Genomic DNA, 22608 nt, shown 5'->3' on the forward strand with positions numbered 1-22608 from the left:
AAACCCATAACCCCAAAAACCCCACACTACAGACAGCTTATCTCAAGGCCAGGTTTGTCTTCAAGTTGATATATAAAGAAAATGCAGGCTATTAGGAGCAAGGGGTATTTTAAGGAAAGGTGAGTGCCAGCAAGGGCTCAACTGTGTTGCCACTGCTCTGGCAAAAACAGCTGCAATACTCTGCCCTACACCTTCCTCTGCCAGTTCAGACTACCACAAAATAATTTTTAAATTTTTTTTATTTAATGCCCATTGGGCAGGTTTTACAGTAGATAGTTTATATTTAAACTAAACTAGTTTGTTTTTAGCTCTAGCAAGGAAAACACACAAACCCCCAACATTAAGCATCATAATCCTGGAAAAGCAAACACAGATTTAAAACACAGGAGAGTCAAAAAAAAACCAAATCCACAAACAACAACAAAAAAACTCAACAACAAACCAAATAAGATTTACTGCAGCCCATCAGCTGCAATTACATATTTCTGATGTTAATAAACTACAACCACAGCAACTGTAACATACTATTTTCTTAAAATTCAGTGAAAGAACCAAGTTGTAAGAAACATTAACCTGGTAACAATAGGCTGAAAATTGCACTATGCTGAGGATCCAGTAATGGATAACACTATTGTCTCTATACTAAACACATTTTCAAGTCCACATGATTCAAGCCTATAAAATTTGTATTTCATCTATGAAATGCTACCATCTTAACTGTGCTAAAATGGATTTTTTTGTTCAGATAATCTGTACACAGTGCTAGGTATTTACACTTAACAATTTGAGTATTATTTAATTACTTTATAGAACCTGTACACAATTATAAACAATTTGTTGTGCAATATTTACTTTGATTTTTATTCTGTCCAGCTGTGAAATGTCCCAGTTTTGCTCATTAAAAATAAGCTAAAAGATCAGTTAATAATGCTGAAAAGTAGCATTTTTTCCTCAGCTGTTTTAGACCAAGCAATTATCACACACAGCACAGTTCAGTTTTAAGTGATTAAAAAAAATCTTACAAAGACAGTCAGCAATTCCCATCCTTGCAGGAATCTTTATATTCGCAGAAATGTCAAAATTTATTTTCTTTTATGAGACTAAATTAAAAGGAAATAAATATATGTGTACAAAAAGGCCAGTAACATTTAGTCAGACATTTGTGAAGCAGAGTGGACAAGATAGGCACACTATTTTAATATAAAAAAATATTTAATTTAGTTTATCATGGAAAGTACCTGTGGTATGAATCGATACTTTTTTAAAATCTAAGGTATCATTATCATCCTGACAGACTGAACAAAAAGTAAAATGAACCTTAAGGAGGTACAAAGAAATATGGTTTAAATCCTTAGTTGTTGCAAACTGATTTAGCTTAATAAACTGAGCAAAGTGAGACCAGTTCACCAAAGCTAACATGAAGGCCAAAAAGAAAGTTTAAAAATGCTAGATTGCACTGTGTAAACCTGATAGTCAGAATTCTACGATTAGAAAGGATGGAGATGGGAAAGAATATAAAAAGATCAAAACCCCAAGCCAAACCAAATCCAGTTCTGGATCACATGTGAGTATGTAGTGGGAAAAAGGTCATTGACCCTAATTTTAATAGAAAAAATATTTTAGAAAGCTTGAATCTCATGCTCAGAGGTAGGTCTGCTGAAGATTTCTCCACTCTGCCAGTATGAACACAGTATCAAGTTACCAATAGGTTCTTTAATGATTTAAACCCCTTGTTTTTACAAGATTCTGCTGTCTTGTATGTGACATATTATTGCAAAATAATGGAGGGATTAAAAAAATCTGTGTTCATACTAGAAATAAACAGCACTTCAGAAAAATAAAAATATGCACAGCAAAAAGAAAAAAACTTCTGCAAGACACAATTTTTTTTTTTTTCATCAATGAAATGAGAATTAGGTTTCCAGTTCCTGTGCTTTCTTGCTCCTAGGAAAACCCAGCCTGTGTTTATTTAAATAGCTATAATTGATGATTCCCTGGAAATATTAAGTACGGTTATATCACACTATTTCTGTTTCTGCTCAAAAGGTTCAGAGCTTCTATACCAGAAATGGAACACAACACTACCTTCGGGGATTTTAATAAATGTAGGGAACACTGCTAGCAAAAGAGTTGCTGTCCAAATAGACTGACATACCCAGGCCAATGCAGCCTCTAATGACAGAGTAAGATAATGTCAGGCCCCACTCAAAATCAGCAGGAAGAGGAAGATCAATCTTGGCAGAGTGAAGGAAAAATGCTGGCTTTCTTCATGTTAGCTCATCTCATACATATCTATCTTCAGCTGCTGCCCAGTACCGTGGTGCTCTGCATTAACTACACAGTGGATCAATAACAATTACACCTTCTCAAAAACATGACACATAGCAGGATTGGGTTGACATTTCACTTAGGCCAACATTGATCTCAGTGCATCTGATTCCAGTCCTAAATTCAAGTCAGGCCTGAGTCTAGCTGGAATAAACACACAGTTAAAAACAAAAAAGGAAACCAGCTGCTTGTGCCTTGGCTCAGAAGTAAACAGCACATCCATCTGTGCATCCCCCACCTCCAATCCACTATTCTTCCTGTTGCTACTAGTGATTCTAAAGTTGATCAAAGACTATTTTTTTATATGAATTACTCACCGTGACATCAATGTTGATAATATCTCCATCCTGAAGAGGTCGACTGAAACATAAACAGAAAAAAAAAATAATGGTGACAGACAGTTCTCAACAAAGGGAATATAAGAATAAACACCTAATGACACATACATAAAAATCAAGGGGTGGATATTTTGTGATGGAGGAAGGCAGAAGCAAACAGAATAACCATTTTTAATGTTCAGCTCTGACTATTTAGAGAACAAGTATAGCTGAATATAAAATAATGAGAAACAACCACCAGAAAAACATATCAACACCTGAAAAATCTACCATTATATTTATTCTTTTTCTCTCACTAGGGTTCATATTTTACTTTGTGAGTAGCTGAATGTATTGAGAATATAAAAAAATCCCACATAAATTCAAATATATTTATACCTTAGCCTATACTTATTTTTCTGGATAAACAAAAAATCAGACCATACTGTTTTTTTTTTTTCTCCTCACACACACTAAATTCAAAATGCAATATGCTATTTTTCTTTAAGTGTCTGGAAAAACAGGATAATTTTTTTTTTCATATTTCACATATATTTCTGTAACAGCTATCAGAATCACAGGGTAACATGTCCTACATCTACAACACAGTACGACATTTAGTTAAGCTGAAGTACATTCAATATTAAATACAAATTATTAATTCCAGTTTAACATTTTAATTTCCAGTTGTAAAATGTACATTATTGAGGAAATACCTGTCAGGAATACCATGACATACCACGTTGTTTACAGAAGTACAAACAGATTTTGGAAAACCTCCATAGCCCAGAGGTGATGGATAGGCATTCTGTCTGATTATTTCATGATGAACAATGGAATCTATTTCTTCAGTTGTCATGCCAACCTAAAATATCAAACATAACATCCTGTTAAAAAAGCAAAGAGAGTTTCTCATATTTACTGAATGTGATTGCAGCCAAGCTTCAATGAAATATTGGGTGTTTCAAATATGCTGCTTTGATACAAAACACTATACTGTCTGATATACTTTATTGATATATGGAGTTTTTTTTTCTGAAAAACCCTCCAAAATACAGATTTTAAATAAAGCATGCAGTAGAAATAAGCACTCAAAGGTTCCCAGGAAACCTAAAATCCTGTCTACTTCCTTTCTGTTCTCTTTTCCATATCTACTTTCTCAAAGACACCAATTTCCTATGTCATCGTTTCAGTAGCTACTAAAGAAATGTCTTGTTTCAATGCTTTCAGTCCCTTAAAACACAACATTACTTTCCCCTTTTATTTGTAAAAGAAAGGATATTACGTCTTGTAATTACCCAGTACATTCATCATAATGTATTTAAGCATTTTAAGAAACTGTTTTCCAGGTATTCCTAAATTTTATAAAACATTGAAATATTGAGATGCAAATTTTAAGGATATTTTACTTAGAGTTGCCATAGCCTGGATGATCATAATGAATCTACAAGTGCTGACCCATTATTTTTAGAAATCTTCATTTTTATGCTTGATGCCTTCTAGATTCATCTTTTCCACAAGATTTTACATATTAAAAAACCCCTCTCATAAATCAGTCAGCCATTTTCTGGGTATCCATGGAGTGCAAAATGCACATGCTTAAAATAATATTATTCCTGCTTTTCTTTTTCTTTTGGATCAACTCTGGAATGGTTAGAGCTGAAATTTGGTAGAGAAACCTCTCTAACTGAGAAGTACTTTTGAGGGTTCCTCTGTAAATTAATTTTGCTTTGAATGAGTTCCGAGCCTTTGAAAATCATACTTTGTAACGATACAAGTATCATTCTTGGCACACTGAAGGAAATGTCACAGTGGCTGTGATTTTGAAGTACCATGTGGAATACAGGTAGGCTGTGGTGCAGGAGACAGTTAAATATTGAAATACTGTGTGGCCATGCACAGCCAATACAGGAGAGTGCACTTGTGTACTGTGCTGAGGATGAAACCACGTCTGTTTACTCAGCTGAATTTTGCTCAGCACAGAAACGTTGTTGGGCAGGTGAGGAGCAATGAATGTGGGTTCAAGACCAGGATTTGGGATTACTGCACATGCCCCTGTTTTGCCGCTGCAGCCTTGGCAGGCTCTCTGGATTGGATATGGCAGCGGCTGGCTCTGGATAAATACAGGTTTGTTGCTCCTGCCTCTGCTCAAACATTTTCATCTTTAGCCCACAGACAAACTGAACAGCTGTGTACCTGACCGGCTGCTGCCTACAGCTTCTCTGCTCAAGCAATTTGATGTGGTTTTTGGATACTCAGCAGACTCTGGAGTCTCTGGTCCCTGCATGGCTTACACTCTGTGCAAAGTTCTGCTTTTAACAGTATGTGCTTTACTTTTAAAGATACTTTTGCTAGCTGGGCAAGTTAGGGGTGGCACCTGCTGTGCCCCTAATCCTTTACTCGGAACAGGGCAATTCAACAGTATAGAATAAAGTATTTTCATGTCATAGAATCTGTGTTTTTATTCCCAAATCTGTAACTCAAACTCAGGAAAGCTATCATATATAACACTGTATCATAATTTGAAATCCCACAGGTGGTAATGGCAACATCAAAACCACGTTCAAACTCTATCTCTCTGTATCCATGGATTATAACGCACCTTTGTTATATCGGGGGGTCTTGACTGCCACTAGCTAAAGCACAGGCAAGAGCCAGGCTGGAGGACTGCATGCAAGCTGGGTTCAGCAAGATAACAGGAACAGGTGGAGGGATGGGACTCTTCATATAAAACAGGAATGTAGTGCTTAGCATATGAGATTAGGCTAAAAGAGCTTGGTTTGTTCAGGCTGGTGCACAGCTCTATTCCTGCATGAAGGGGAAGATTCACAGAAAGGCAGGAAGCTGTTTAAATTAAAGAGCAGTGCTGGCACAAGAACAGATGGGCATAAAGCGACCACATACAGCAACAAGCTGGAAAGCAAAAGATGCTCACTGTCAATAAGGGAAGGATTTGGAGCATCCTCCCAGTGAATGGAGTCTTGAACAAACACTTAATCATGTAAAACAGAGCTCACCACCAGTCTGTGACTGACCTGGACCATGGTCTTAGCATTGCAACACCAAATACCAGCTCTCTCCCAGCACACAGGTCCTGGTTATGTAATTATTACCTTATACACCTTTTTGCTCCAAAACATTCATTATACATATGTAGTATTTTGCTTTATGTATGATTTGGCACATATTATGAACTGCATCATAAAGTACACCATACTGCATACATGTGTATTTACACATGATAACAACCAAAGAGTATTTGTGAAAAATTGCTCTCATTCAAAACCCACATTGCACTCTGATCCTTTGGAAACATGTATATGCCTTCAACTTTAAATGAGTAAGTTTTATTGTGCTGAAAAACAATTGAACATTAAAAAGTTAAACATGCACAAAGCTATGTAAGATGAAAGCTTCAGGCAATTTTGTTATTTGCTATTCCAGCTCTGGAACTATACCTTTGTGAAAGAGTGATGATAGCTGAAAGAAAAATCCCCTTTTAAGTCAATGGCATTGACCTACAGTCCCCATCTATCTCTGCATCTCATAGCTACTCAACCCATTTCACCTTATCCAATATGCTATTACATGAAATACCAAGGCAAGGCTAAAAAAGCATTTCTTCATCTGCAAAACCTGGTAGTGGGCTCCTCCCTCTATATTTTTTCTTGGGAGGTATCCTAAAAAGCATACTCTAGGAACATTTCTGGAAATCATGAAGCTTTACTATCAATGCACTCTGGAAAATTGTGTAGAATTTGGCAGCTGTTTATTCCAGAGGCAGCTCTACGAGTTGTATTGGATCCCACAGGACAGTGAGGGCTGAAGGATGGACAGGAATGGAGAAGGCAGACCAAGTGTGGGCTTGTACCCATGCAGAGCTGGAAAGCATGACATATGAGGTAGATGGGCCATGAAATGAAAGGAAAAAATGTAGCATGTGCCTTAGGAGAAGCTCACATGATTTGACACAATCTGAAGAGAGGGAGATGACAAACACAGAGATATTACACCTGAGCCAGTAACTATGCACTACATAGGTCCAAAGCACAGAAATAATTAAACTGGCATATCATGAACTGAATAAAAAGTTAACAAATCCTTATTTTTTCAGGATCAAACTTAAAGTTGGATGCACATAATAGGAAAGTTAAAAGAACAAAAAAGTAGGAACAAAACCCAAATAAATGAAAACACAAAAATCACCCAAGCTGTTTTGGGACTTCTGTAATTGTTACCTTTAAGCCCTTTCCAGCCAGAAGCAGGACATGACGGGCCAACTGACAAGCCTGACGAAGCCCTTGAATCTGATCTTCATTCTTAATTTCTATGTCGTCTCCCCAGTCTGGTACAATGCCTGTCGTCACATAGTCTGGCTTCTTTATGTGCTTGGAGAAAAAGGATTGAAAATGAAGATCAGAAAACTGAGCATGACAATGGGATCATTTTCTCAGATATTGCCTCCTGCTTCATGGCAGCTTGCCCTTTCTGTCGTGGTATCGACCTACCTAAGCCATCAGGGCAAACCCTCAAGGCTGCCTCAGTATTTCTTCCACTGCCCTTTTGAACTTAACATTGCCTGTTACTACTGACTTACACAGTCTGTTAGCCTTCCAGTGCTGAAACCCAGATACTGCAGCTGACTTCCAGCACAGACAGTCTCAAGTTAAGAAACTGGGAGAAAGACTTTAAAACTCTTCATTTTCTTTTGCAAAGAGGGGCGCTTTCTACAAAAGGCATCTAAACACTGGAAGTGATGGGACAAACATACAGAATTAGTCTCAGAATTAAACCTGATCAAATCCTGTGTTTCTCATTCAAACAAAACTCCTATTGAAAAATCCATGAGACTGCTTTTTGACTAAGAATCTTAGGATTTAACTGATTTTAATTTAGAGGCTTTTACACATTAATCTAGTTCATATGCTGTGCCTAAATTTGTCCATCTACAACACTGCACAAAGGTATCCCAATTTGCTATGTCAAGGGAAGTGTAATAAACCTCATTTTTTCCACACAAGAACTTCTCAGCCCTTGTAAGAGGTGAAATTTAATATCTGATTTTTTAAAATCCACAAACAACTTTTTAAAACATGAAAGTTAATAAGAACAGTAATGTCTTGCACAGAGTTGGAAATGAATGAACTTTCTCTCAGAGGGTCTTGAGCTGTTTCCCTGGTTGTGGAAGAATCCCTTTGCCCATGACAGCCAGGCTGATTTTCTGCCATGCTGGCCACAGGGTGAGTTTTGCACTGACTTTACAAAATACAGTCAAGCTGGCAGGCAGAAAACAAAGTAGGCATTTTGGCTGTACACAAACCAACCATACAGCAACATGGGTGTAGGAGTAACAAAGAGTGGGGCAACTGACAAACTCTATTGGGACTTTAAACAGGAAGACTACTGTTACTGTTTAGGTATTTTATGACTAATCTGATAAAAACTATGAAATTATCTTCAGCAAACTTATGTCAACAGAATTTCAGTTTCCCATTTTTTTAAATTAATGCCATAACAACTGTAACAACATCCTACTGCAGTAGTTTGGGCCTTAGTAAAAAAACCCAAAAACAACCAAAACAATGCCATTTGTTAGATTAGCAACTCCATACACAGCATCACCCTCACTTTCCCCTTGGGGGGCACTCACCTATTAACTGAGACATGATCTTACTGACCCCTAAGAACGGTGAAGAGAGAAGCCCAAAGCAGAGTACATACAAATATCCATGTGGACAGTTTCACACCAACATCTTAAAAAACACTTCAATGTTAAAAATAACTTCAATGTGATTTCTGCCATACTCTGAATAAAAGTAAAAACTTTGCCCTCAACCTTTCAAAGTTAATAGATGTGGACTGATTTTTATATGTCTCAGAACTCTGATCTGGGAAGCCAACTTTTCATTATGACAATATATTTCTTCCTCTTTATCCTAAAAAGAAGCATCTAAATATGGAAAATAAAGTTTTTTAATTCTGTGATTTTAAGATTTTGAAAATATATAAAGCATGTAACCCTATGTTCTCCCTGCACACAACCTCTTAGGGCTTAGAGCCCTACTTCCATCATTCTTCTCTGTTTTCCTATCTAATAACTTTTTAGTATATCTGGCCCATAGAAATGCCCTATATTTGGAATAAGAAATCTCTATTAAAATGAGAAACAAAACTGTAAAAAGTACTAATGCACATCCAGTGGAGCACTGTTTAGAAAGAGTCAAGGAAAAGATACTAAACAGTTAATCTGTATGCTGTAATTAAACAGAGAAAAAAAAGAAACGGAAAAAAAGGAAACAAGAAGTGGAGCACATGTAAAATTTGCATTTGCATCAAAAAGTCCCTTTTGGCTTTAAAGTAAATAAAACCAAAAATATATGTTGCAAGGAATAAGAACACTCAGGCACAAAAAAGACAAGTTTAAAATGTGTAGCAGGGTTGTGGGACAGCTACCAGCAGGTATTGTATGTTCTCTTTCTGACATAACCAACGTATAAAATCATCAGCAAAATACAAGCATTTTTATAATTAGCTTGCTAGAGATTTATACAGAAGGGGGACTCAGATGATCATGAATTATTCCTACTGATGTCTGGTAAGACAGTCTACCATTGCTCCAAACAAGAATCTGGACCCAGAATTGTTGACAGATGATTACAATACTCACATTTATTCTACTATAACTAAACAAGCCCCAGGTTTGAACTCCCTCATAGCTAAATACATCACTGTGTTTAACATGGAAGACAGCTGGACATCAGCTCTCCTATTTCAAATACCAGAACAAGCAACAGGACAGTGATCCAACCCCCAGCTGTTGGACAACAAATACACTTGATCATGACTGCAATCAAACTCTAGACTGGCTGAAGAACAGATTAGGTAACAGAAATTGCAGTACCTTAGGAACTTGGTGAGCTGGAGAAACCACGGCTGGCCAAACTATACTATAAGCAGCATTTCTTTGTCCCTGAAAGAAGAAGCATCTTTGCTGATGATTGCTTGAGTGTCTGTGCAGGTAGTTATGATTGCACAAAGAAAAGATTATACGGCAGCCAGTCACAGAACCTGTTAAAAGATAAATTTAAAAATATTAACATTTTTTCCTACCTCCACACTACAAAAGGGAAAATATGCAAAAAGAAGGGCATAATGTAAAATAAAGCATAGAACTCATGTCGTTGCCGAGGGTAATTCAAATCTTGTACTGTTTAAGAAAAAGCAGAAAGAACAAGAAGATATGAGAACAAGAAACTTCCCAAACAATATTTTGAAGCTTTATAAAATATCAAATCTGTTTTGGTTTGATGCATTAAAAAGTAGTGTGGGTAAATTCCCCACAGTTTACAGACAGGAGTGATGCTCTAACTAGCCTCTGCTTGGAGCAATTTGCACTGTTCAAGGCTTGGCAAAGCAGTTAATAAGACACAATAGCAAGAAAAGAGAAGACAAAAAAAAAAAAGAAGACAATGTTATTTCATACAATATTTTCAGCTGTATTTTTGCAGAATTGGTCACAGATTTGAGCATAACAAAGGTAATGTTGCTCTTTGTCTTGTTGCTCAAGACACAAAGAATAGTTCATTTTGTTCAGGGGGCAACAGAAGAAACTTCAGGAGATATTTTTAATCTTGGCCACAAGTAATTGAAGGGATTAAAGGTGCAATTTATTTGGAGTATTTCAATCAGATTTCCATTTAATTCACATGGGAATTTGGGACGAAAGTTTCATAGCTCAAACTTAGTTGTTGGGCAACTATGATAATGACACATTTTTCCTCTGCAAAACAAGGGAAAAAGGAAAAAAAGAAAAAAGGAAAAAAGGGAAAAGAAAGGGCAATTGAGGCCCAAAGGCTCTCAGAGACAGCAAAACCAAAATAATTCACCACAAAAGACAATGCTAGCATCAAAACCAGGAAATTCAAAAGGATTATTGACACTGCCCGATTACATTGCAATTACACACAGTGTGTATTTCCACTACTCAAATGTTCTACAATATAAACAGGGCTCTTTTCTGAAACATAAGTTTAACACAACAGTTGATCTGCTTCTGAAAAATGTCATTATGTATACAAATACAAGAGCAACCTTGTGGCAAGTAATCCAGATGTATAATTATTCTTCAGTAAAAAGTTTTTGTTTAAACAAAAGTAACTAAACATTTTTATATCACAGAAATTAAGAAATTAATCCCCTGCATATTTTGTAACTATGCAAAAATGTTTATTTCCAGAAGAGTTTCTTTCACATCTTTCATGTTTTTTATTCCATTGCACCTTCCTTCCTTTCTTTTGGATGCATTTATCATGTTCAGATGCAGAAATTATCCTTCCACATGTGCAATCTTTCAAAGACAGCTCTTTTACAGTACTCTATGACATACAGAAGATTTGAGTTATGCACTGTTTTGGAGCCCCAGACCCGACTGAAACAGTTTAATCAGGTTTGCATTAGAAATGTTTCTGATTGTCTCTTTGCACTGATCAGGGTTACATCTAGGAAGCAATATCTGAAAAGTTAAAACCTAGGTGTAGAAACTTTTACTCAAGCTGATTTTATTGTGTTTTTTTTTGTTTGGTTGGTTTTTTGTTTTGTCGTTGGAGTTTTTTTTTTGCGGTGGTGGTGGGTTTTTTTGTTTGTTTTGTTTGGGTTTTTACTTTGGTGTGTTTATTTGTTTGACTTGTTGATAAATAACAAAGTGAAGCTGAAGGGTGAGATTCACCTCAAGCTCTCAGTATAACCTAAGTACCCAATGGAAGCTGCCTCCTTCAAAACAGAAGAAAGTGTCTCCAAGGAAGTGGAGCTGCCCAGTTAATAGAGGGCTGGATTGATGTGGCAGTCCATTAACTAGAATTTGAACAGCAGACTCATAATCTACTTTCCTAGAGTCTCTTTCACAAGAAAAAAAAATCATTGTCCAATTAACAAAAACAACCTAAATATACAGAAAACCCCAGAAAGTCACCTAAACTTCAACTGTAAGCATGTCCGGAGAACCCAAAGCATCTACAAACTCGCTGTCTGGTTTATTCTCATTTCTGGAATTTGGAAGCACAGAATCTGCTGAGGCAGCAACTTTTGGGCCATCAGAAGCAGCAATCAGTCTGACAGTGTAAGCCAAGTTGCCTTTTTTACAAAGTGCAGTTGAAGTACCTTGCTTTTAGCACAGCTAAAGGTACTGCAAATATATCAAAATCCCACACTCACTGATGTGGTTAGCTAAAGTCCACATGGACATCAATATGGGAACGTGCATTTTAAATGCTCTCCTTGATGCCCAGAATGCTCCCTGGGCACTTGTTGATTGTGTCACAATTTAACTGGGGAAGAATAGGTGCAATTATGCTTGTCATTTATTCCCAGTGCGCTCCCCCAACTCCACACTCTTAATACAATAAACTATATCCATGGGTGCATGTCTGTTGGCTAGCTCACATTCAGAAGGGATACCTTTTTATTCAGAATAAAATTTTTACCTCTATTCTCCCAAAGATACACTGCAAGTGTTGTCACAAAATAACAGGATAATAAGGTACTGTAGCCTGTTGTTATTCTACTAACTACTCATTATAAAACAGATGCATACAAAACTATCTACTACTTGAACAGATGAAATGAGACAAGCAAAAAAGTATCACCATTCTAAACTACAATTCCTAAATTATATTACAAGAATTATAAACACAGGACAACTAAACCTTTATTTGAAATATAAAAAATTATAAGATAAAACATTCTACTACAATGTAAAAATAAAATTAAATAAAATGGCATTAAAATACAATGAAGTTACTAGTCTATAATGAAAATCTGGACTCCATCCACACACTTCCTTCCTTAAGAAGGCCTTCTAATGCCTCCACAGTGCCTTTTATTTTTCAAGCTCCATATTCCCAGCTAATTTGATATAGCAACATCATCAATCACCTGAGACAGGAACAACTGTCTGTATTCTCCAAGTCTGGCTCAGAGATTCCCTCCTCCCCACCCCTTACACCCATCAAAGCTTTTCTCAGTGCCTTTATTTACTTCTGCAACAGTGATGCTCAGGCACATCCTTTTGTTAAGCTTTCTGTGTATACTAATTACTGTAAGACAGTTCATACACGTGGCATTTATGCATCTTCCAGCAGAAACTGCTGCCACGGGAGAGCATGGCGTGTGAAGCTGGCTAGGCTGGTAACAGACCAGCACAACCAGGATACAAAGTTGACCCTTTATATGTTTATTCAGTACCCCCACAGCAAGGCTACGTCACCTGCCTCGAGCAGTAGAATATTTGCTGTCAGCTGCACTGAGGAGAATGATCAGCAGCGTTACTGAATCCCATCAGCATCGAGCACAGCAAATCCCTGCCAAGTGCTCCGGGAGCCGCCAGTGAACCCCCTGTGCAATCCGTGTGCCGCTGGATTCCTCAGCACACCTTCCAGACCTTCCTCTGCATGAACACTATAAATATGCACTGTGAGCTCTTCTGAATTACCAGATGAATTTATCTTGTGTGGAAATTACATTTCTTTTCTTTTTAAACGAGTCAGTCAGAGCGGCTGAATATTGCATTCAAGAATTATGATGGGTGGGAGCATTTTTAAATGACTGATTTTGCAGCACAGTGTGCCCTATATTTATTAGCCTTTTACTCTAGGGCTATTTTAATTGTTATCTGTTCATGCATGTTACACTATATAATGAAATGCTCTCATTTCACTCCTAGAGTGGAGAGTTTTTTATGTGTATCTCTATTAATGACCCTTAATTAAGTTGATTTTAGTAATTTAAATGTGATTTTCCTCTGGTCAAGAAGTATTTTTAACGGGAGATGTTGAAAATGAACTCTCACATAAGCCCTTTTCTAATGCTTCCTGTTTAACAGTTACAGCAATTTATCAAGCTATGTTTCCAATTAATGAAGTGTGGGGTAGCTGGGCAAAAAACTGCTAATTTGCATGATTCATCAAATGTGATTGTTAGCAACCATTTTTTGGTATTTATTCATGAAAGATTTCAATTTTCCAAGCAATTAACAAAAATATTACCAATGGATAAACTTCATGACAGTTCTGAGTTACAATAAATACAAGGGTGCATCTTAAAAGAGACAAGAAATAAATTAACATATTTTAAAATAATTTAGTCATAGTCTCAACAGAAGCAGAGTACCAAAATTATTTAGGATTACAAGAATTAACATTCAAAACTATTTAGGAAATAAAATCCACTTGCTCTTGATAAAGTTAACATCAAAAGCATTGTTCTGAGAACTCTTCTCAAATTATGTGATTTAATCTTTCTTTTTAAACTGAAAAAAAGAATGACTGTGGTGATTTTCTTAATATATATTCATTTGGAGGTAAAACACTAGAGATCTTTCATTTGGCTTGTCAGGTAATTTTAATACTCTAGCATAATTTAGGTTCTTGTGCAAATACTCATTTTGCTGAAACTTCTGAGGACTAAAGCTTAAAATGAGGTATTAAAAATCACTAAGGAGAACAATATGTGGAATCCAGCCAATGCAACTAGGTAAGAATACATAGCTTCTTACTGCTAATTACCAAATGTTCCCATTTTTCAATCCAAAATAATGGCTGTGGTTTGAAAGACCTTTACTGGTAATTGTAACTCTAACTGTCTAATAAAACACTGACTTTGTAACCCCCCTGTTGCAAAGGTATGTCCAAGCTTCAAAAATAGGATGGGAAAGATTAAAGGTTCTTTCCAGCTCTGTGTAACCTGTGTAGCAGAAGACCAGCTCACATTTCACATGCAATAACCTGCGCATTTGCTAAAAAAAGGAAAAAGAAAGAAAAAAGGAAAAAACCTCCAAGAACAACATAGGGAAATGCCTGAGGCAGAAGTTGAAACTGATTGGGCAAAGTAGAAGGACAAGAGCCCTTGAAATTAAACAAAAGCAAATTCATTCTGTTGACAGATGTTGATTACATCAAAGCCATGAAAGAACTTTTTTTTTGTTTCTCTTTTTTTCCCCCTTTTTTGCAACTAATACCTTCACATTTTTGTACATTATGGATATAACGTATCTTAATCAACATAATCCAACACATGATAATTCTCAAATTTGGTAAAATTATATTATAAGAAGGTCTTAATGACAGGCTTCTCCAAACAAGAGTGTATTCACATGGTCATGTCTGCATACCCGTGCTGGTCACGCCATCATCAGCCCCTTACTTCCAGGGGTTAACTGCTCTGGCAGCCAAATAAAATACAGAGAGCGCTGTGTAATTATGGAGACAGTCAAAGGGCAGACTCTATTTTGAAATCTATTTGCACAGACAAGGTCTTCCAATTTCGCTTACAGGAAACAAGCTGGTAAAGGGGGTCTCCTCCTCTCCAGATGCTTTCCACACGTTTTTCCCACATCAGGAAATCGTGGACATGGACACCATGCAGGACTGTTTCCTGGATTGCAGAACTATGTCATTACAAGGAGAAGAGCAAGTCCCTGCTTGTGAGAAATATTTCCTCCTAATTGGATGTATTAGGGGAAAGCAAAACCCATAAGGACTACTGAAAATGTGACTAGCAGCAATTTGTAAACAGGACGCAGCCACAGCTGTCACGATGGTACTGGAAAAGAGAAAGCAGAAATGAAAGGGTAAAAACACTCTGTTTTTAATAGCATGATTGGGGAAATGAAATATTCATCAGGATAGATGTGACTTCAGTTACAACAGCAACACATTGGTGAAAACTTCAACAACAGCATGCTTATGATCCTACCCTGATAAACTGAAACGCAGGCCAGTATCTTGCAAACATTATATTCTAATTGGTATTGTTTTATTTAATTTTTCTGGAAATTAACAACAGAATTTGTTTAGTTAATAGAGGCATTAACAGGACTGTTCTTGTTACTCTCCTAAGAGGCAATGAAGCATAGCAATGGTCAAATGGGCACCGACTCCAAGGGAGAAGAGTCAGCCCCTCTGCCAGCATCACCGTGACTCCCCCAAGTCACTGAAAAAATGAAAAAAGTCTGTTTGGCCCTCAGTTATGCTCCTTGCTAATTACAATTCTGCCCTTACTTCATGCAGAGTGGAACTGGGCAATTTGTTGGCTGTATGCCAGTATAAATGAGTTTGTAAATTTATAAACTATTTGGAAACAGATTTTGTTTTGCTTTACTTACTATGATTTAGTCTAGACTAACAGACTAAAATGATGAATCAGTGCCTTCTGGAATAGTGCTGTGCTTCTAATTCATTATTCAGTCAAACTTAGGGCCAACAAAATAGCTGTTCTGCAAGTTGGTAAACTGGGAAACCACAGAGAATCAGAATCCCTTCTATTTACAGGAAGGATGACAGCCTAAGGGTACTTCATCCCAATAATAACAACATTCAAGTACCGGTGCCCAGGTCATGACAAGCCATGACCTTCCCCATAGCTCCTTCAGGAAGCTGGCTTGATGCCACCTTTTATCAGCAGCAACTGACAGTGCAACTTTAACAAACAAGAAGAAAAAATTAGTATTATATTCTTAAAATCTCCTTTGACCAGTTGAGCACTTACAGCACTGTATATATACACACACACATACACGGAGTCACACCGAGGCAGTATAAGAAATAAATTAACTGACAGAGTAAAATTCTGGTATATTAAACAGCACTTCCCTCTTTTATTATAGGACTTAATACTGAGTACAATCTAACTATAGCTGAGTGATAGCCATGACTATACCAAAGGAAATTAATTGTGTATTACAGAACACGGGATCAAACTGTACAGACACTGGGAACAGAGCATTGCAGTCCTCCAGCACAGCCTTCCATCCCACTGTTATTTCTACTTATTTTCTCCCTCTGACAGAAAAACGTAAGAAGAAAATAAAAAGACAGTGTTGTCTAAAGCAATAGCAGTCCAAAATGAGATAAGTCCAGTACAAAAGCTGCACAAAGCAATATTAAGGGTTTCAATCACAGTTACTATCAAGGGAATTTAGGCTCCAGATCACAGCATCTGGCAAGTTTCAACTTCTCTGACTAGCAGGAGAAACATTCCTCTTATGTTACTGCATTCCTTTATTGAGTAAATTAATTTATCATAAAATGAATAAATTAGAATGAGAAACATATCTGTTCAGCTTTCCATACTTAAATACATTTTCTAAGTACTTTCTATCTATCTTTAGATTTTTTAAAAGATCAGAGAAATTACTTTTGCTTGAAAGACTGGTTATTGTATTCATGATTTTGATTTAGTAGGGAAGAAACAACTATTGCAACAAGTTAGTTTAAAAATAGCACTTGTTTCAGATTAAAAAAATCAGCTATTCAAATAGTCCTTATATACAGCACAATACTATATCTTGTTGTTTATATGCACCCACCCACAGCTCTAACATTCACTGAATCCTACTGGGTTAAAATTTTTTCAGGTGCTCTGTGAAACAACTGCTTTTCACCTGGCATGTTTATGTCCTATATACATGCCTGACACAATATTAAATGTTAAGAATAAATCCTACTTTAACCTCTAAAATTTCCACCTGAAATGGAAAAAAATACGTCTGGATCACCGTTTTCCACCCTTTCAGTAGGCAAGCAACATTGCTGAAATAAGAGTAATCTTTGCATAGGAAATTTAGGAATGCTCCTGAACACTGTATCAGGATGTTCTGTGTAGCTTGACACATGGGAAGAGAACAGGCAGTCAGTCTTTTTCCTGCAGTAAGTATTTTCCATACACCTACAGCCAAATCTCTAAGGACACAAGATGATTTCTGAATCATAGGTCAGTCTTATCTCAAAATTAAGGAAAAAAGTGCACATGGTCAACAACTTTGGGATGAATACCTTAATAAAATAAGATTACATTACTACTTCTTTGGTAAAATTGACAGCTAGTAGTATTTCTTGCCTTGTGTTGTTAATTACTTGTATTGTCCTGTTTTCACTGAAAACACAAGTTATGTTAGGACAGTAAGTCTTGCTGAGAAAACATGTATGCTTCCTTTGCTAGAGTGATGAGTCTAAGGTTGGGGAATTACATCCCATAATCCAGATTTCAAAGTATAGGAGCAGAGAGGTCTAACAGTTTACAGCTTTCTCTGCTAAACTGCTGTGGTGGTGGTAGAAATAAGCTCTTATTTTTATTTCAAGAAAATGCTCTGCACAAGAAGATGTACTAATCAAGAGCTTGCTGCAGACAACTTGTAGCATCCTGATTAAAACACTTATTTTTAAACCTGTCAGTCATTACCCTGTGCTATTAATGTGTAACTTGGAAGCTTATTCATAAATATGTGACATTTGGGTCACTGAGTGAATTATAATGATAGAATTACGGATCAAATTTGGAAGAGTACAGTAAAATGTTTGGGAGATGTTTTAAATGTTTTTTAAACACCTTTCATTTATCTCCTTGCTTAACATTTACAAAGACCTCTTTTTAGCATAAAAATCCCTGTTTCTCAAACAGTGATACAGGAAGAAGTTGTTTACATTTCAGAAGTACCAACATACATCACTTATGACAAAAAAACCAAGCACTCCATAAGAAATGCTCAATCACTGTCAATCATACACACTAAAATATACATAAACCAAAGCATGTGGTATGAACTGTATTAGATTCAAACTGAACACAGAATTACAACTATAACAAACAAAACCCAAATAATTACTAGTGACTCACAGGCCTATTTACACATCTCACCAAACTATTGGAAAGGTAGGTAACCATAGAAACCTGTCAGCCTAAATTCAGCACTTAAAAATTTGTATTTAGTTTAAAAGGCTGACAATTCTGTTTCTATTTGACAAAATTAATATTTTTAAAGGCTTCAGTTTTTGCTTTGGTACTTAAATAAACACTTAAAATTATTTCATCTGTTGGTTACTAATAATTTGCCTTTCATACTTGATTTTACACGAGCAAAAATTGCAGTTTACTCTCAGTAATATAAAATGTTAACATATTTTAATATTGCAAATTATTTTCTAGCATTTCTTTAATGACTGAAATTAAATAACAATATAAAAAAAACACTTCTGCACTTACTATTAAATGGTTTGCATATGGACTTTTTTAAGCTACACACTAGCAGAAAAAAGAAATTACTGAAATTAACTGTTAAAGCTGAAATGCTAATAGCCTTTTCAACTTATACTTCTTTTTCACTGACAATTGCAATTTGCATGGCTTAAAATTTAATACTATCATTAGTCCTAATGTCCTATATTTTACTTCATAATCTAAATGAGTAAAATATTATTTTTGTAGTTCCCTGGCTCTTATACTCAGGCTGTAATGTTCAGTGTGTATTTCATTATGTAGATGAGCAATGGAAGTTGTCTAACATGATTTAAATGGGTCAACAGTATTTTCCTATTCCCATTAATCATCCAGACAGCCACACACACAAAAAAATAGCCTTGAAAACTAACCTAGGAAATCCTTTTTTATCGGCGGCTCTCCCCAGCCCTCCAAGAGCAGCACACCCGTGCTGCAGGAGCCGGGGGCCGGGGGCCGGGAGCCGCGGCCGGGCCCTGCTGGCCTGGCCCCTCACGGCCCCGCCGCTGCCGGGCCGCCCGCGGCCCCGTGCCAAGAATGATTCTCGTCCTGCCACCTTCAATGGGAGCTGTGTGTTGACAAACTGAGCAAATGTGAATCGGCAAAATTCATTCTTGGCACGGGGACACACAAGTGCGCTGAAAAGCCCGCTCCGCTGCACTGGCAGCCCGCTTCTTCTGGCGCAAACACACTTGTCAGAGCTCCCACGGAAGGCAAAGGACACAGGATGAGCCCGTTTATTGCCCATTGTTTATAAAACACATCAAAATTAAGGGTTCTATTCTCAAGCCATGTAGCTACCATCTACGGCCCACTTCATATACAGCGTATGGCAAATAAAATGGCAATTTATAAATAACACAGCCCTTCTGTAGAAAGGGAAGTTGTTCTAATAGATGATAAAGGGGAAGGACATAAGTATAAAACAGGCAGAAAATAACGGAATTATTGTGTGCCAAACATTCAGACTAATTTATTTAAAAAATACATTATTAAGCTAAAACAACAACAACAACAAAAACCCCAACAAAACAGATAAACAAAATCCCAAAACAAACAAAACCAAAACCACAACCAAAAACCTCATTTCTGAACTATTTTCACCACATTATACACATACTTTGTATGGTTTATTGGACTATTCTACTGTCTGATTTTCTAAGCTAGACAGAGTAAGCAAGGAGTCTTTGCAAGAAATTAGGTCTCAAACTCCTTTTTCTAGACTGGAAAGGGTTTACACAGCCTTTTCTCCTCAGACAATAAATCCATAATAAGAAAGAAATGTTTTGTTCTCCACAAGGTGAAGATAATCTAACTTGCGAGCAAAATATGACAGGCAATTCTCCTGAGCATGTTTAGCTACCTTTTCTGCAAAAGTGGGCAGTAATCTATGAAATTCTATATAGGGACATCTATTTAATCAATTACTAATCTGTGAACTCAACTCAGAACTTCTAGATCCAGTCAATTACATGCTAAGAATCCTGCTGCATACCTTTTTCACATGGAAAATGTGAAGTTTGTCTCAATCTATACTCATGGCCTATTGAAAAGTGATGTGACTGTGAATTTGAGTCTTACAGCTCTGGCCACAACTTCATAAATGTCAAGGCTCCTGATCTGTACTCAGTAGGCAAAGAGCTACAGTGAAGTTGATTCTGCTGTGGCTGTTCCCCTGGCAATGGCACAGCCATTGGAAGTGTTTTGCCCATGCCTGGGCCATGCTTGCTCATCCTGTAGTGGTTGGTAGTCCATTGTCACCGCTTGTCACACCGGAGGGGACACGAGAGAACTGCTGCCTTTCCCTAGACACCCCAGCAGGTTATTTTCATCTGGTTGAATTTTCAGCTGCCAACACCTGACCAGTTTGCAACACCCATCTGGTTTCCACAGCTGGGGATACTGTTGCAGCAAGCTCTGCCAAAGCCTTTCCATCAGCTACCTCACTCTATACCTGATTTTGTGAAGCAGCTTTTACAGAAGAGTTATTTGGACAAAACAGCCCCCAAATGAACAAAAACAAGACTGTATTTATCAAGGAGATTTTAGAAGCAGCCACTTCTGCAGTCTTTGGTTTGCTCCGCAATTACATTCTTGCCAGAAAACATGTATTAGTTAAGGAGAGTACTCTACAACTCAAAACTCTTAGACAACATAATGGTAGTACTCAGGAAGCTGCTGGTACAGTTATACCAGCAAAATAATTCTTGCTGGTACAATTTGATCTTTTGGAGCAAGCTTTGATTTAAGCTTTCCCAGAAGAGAACCATTCTCATGAGATGAGCTTCTGCTGATTTAGCAAGGTGTGTTAGAGCATGAATAAATCTTTATAAACCCAGACAAGACCCACTACTGTATTTACTTCTTTAAAGAACATCTTTATTTTCAACCATGACTCATAGAATTATGTTAATAATAATAATAATCAGTGCAGAACAACCAGAAATGGCTTGGAGAGGTCAGACCTGCCTAGTCACCTCACAGGTGTAGTTCAAAAAGGACACGACAATGACATTAAGCCTTGTCATCACCTACCACTCCATCCACAAGGCATGAGCGTCATTTGATGCTCAGATCTCCACAAATGACTATGGGCAACACCTCCTCTCAGTGTCAACCCAGCATGTCTTTGTGAGATGCCAATCCACTTTGTCCAGTGGAAAAGGACCTCAACTCAACAGCTCTAGATGAGTTTACAAGCACACTCAAGAGCTGAGAAGTCAAGCAGAATACAAGCAGATCTCCAGTAACTGCACCATTTCCTACATAAAGCATCTCCATTTTACATGGAAGGAAGCTAGAACTTTACTGTGGCTTCTGCCCAACTCAATCTTCACCTGTGTCTTTCAGTAAATCTGAGACTGAACAGCTGGAATTTATACGAGAAACAAACTTGCCATTTTCTTTCAATGTTATGCCACATCTGTTGACTTTCTTTTAAAAAAAAAAAAACATAAGGCAGGATGCAATTTAAATTTATGTACAAGAAAGCATGAAACAGATAATCTGAGAAGTGTATAAAGTTATACACAGAACATCTGATATGCTGTAAGTATTAATGTATAAATTCAGACTGTGTTCTTACTGCAATAGTTCTTCATGATTCAAAATGAGCTTGATCTAAAATGAAACATGACTTTGAACAGCTTCTAACAATGAATACCTGAACATAAATATCTTTAAAATGTGAAAGCTGGAGTCTTTCTAGAGCTGGTTAGAGTGGCTGGTTATTTATAATCTAAACTCAAAAGAGAACAGTGCCACTTTCAAAAACATCCACGGAAGTTTTCTCAGGCTGCATGCTATAGAGTATGTCTGCCAAAAGACCTCCAAGGAGCTCTGAAGAGCCCTTTATTCTCCCTTCTAAGGCTTCCATGCAGCAGAGCAGCTTGTTGAACACTTGGTTTTTAACATTCCCCTTTTTCTTCAGAAATCACAAAGGGAAAGACATTAATGATTTGGAAAGGCCACAATCTCTAAAAGGACAACGAACAAACTTTCCATACCTTCAAATCATACAAAGAGGGTAAAAAATTACCAACAGAGAAGAAAGCTTTATTATACAACAACACAATATTAATGTTTTGAAACAGTTCCTTTAAAAAAATCTTCTAGAATCTCTTTTCACCCTAGATAACACTAAAGGCCAGTGGTGCGACCTGAACTGATGAATACAAAATACAACTTTTCTTAAAGGGAAACTAGAACTTGATTTCATACAGTGCCTTCATACTTAGTATGTTATAAATTGCCTTAAATACTGGCAGGCAAACAGCCATTATGCACTCAAGAGCTCATATGTAATAATACTTAGCATTTTGATAGAGCTTTTCATCTTCAAAGTGCTTTACAAACAACTCATTAATCTCAACCAATGCACCCGCAAGGTAGATAAATATCTGCCTTGTAGGTGGAGAAA

General features: G+C 36.9%; 1 protein-coding gene across 3 annotated transcripts in view; it reads right to left on the reverse strand.

The window, feature by feature from the left end:
* Positions 1-19172, reverse strand: part of METAP1D (methionyl aminopeptidase type 1D, mitochondrial) — a 31194-nt gene extending 12022 nt beyond the window's left edge. The window contains exons 1-5 of one of the 3 annotated variants that reach the window (XM_039700203.1): positions 19064-19172; positions 9547-9713; positions 6884-7033; positions 3362-3510; positions 2646-2688 (exon numbers count right to left, since the gene is read on the reverse strand). In XM_039700203.1, the coding sequence (XP_039556137.1) occupies positions 2646-2688; positions 3362-3504 (186 nt within the window). In that variant the 5' untranslated portion in view covers positions 3505-3510; positions 6884-7033; positions 9547-9713; positions 19064-19172. Of the gene's footprint in view, positions 1-2645; positions 2689-3361; positions 3511-6883; positions 7034-9546; positions 9714-14968; positions 15190-19063 lie in introns of those variants that run through there. The other 2 variants (XM_039700196.1, XM_039700212.1) reach the window with 2 other exon arrangements.
* Between the last annotated feature and the right edge of the window lie 3436 nt (positions 19173-22608).

Source organism: Passer montanus, unplaced genomic scaffold, assembly GCF_014805655.1.
Source record: "Passer montanus isolate IOZ18808 unplaced genomic scaffold, ASM1480565v1 scaffold1, whole genome shotgun sequence".
Lineage (NCBI taxonomy): Eukaryota > Metazoa > Chordata > Aves > Passeriformes > Passeridae > Passer > Passer montanus.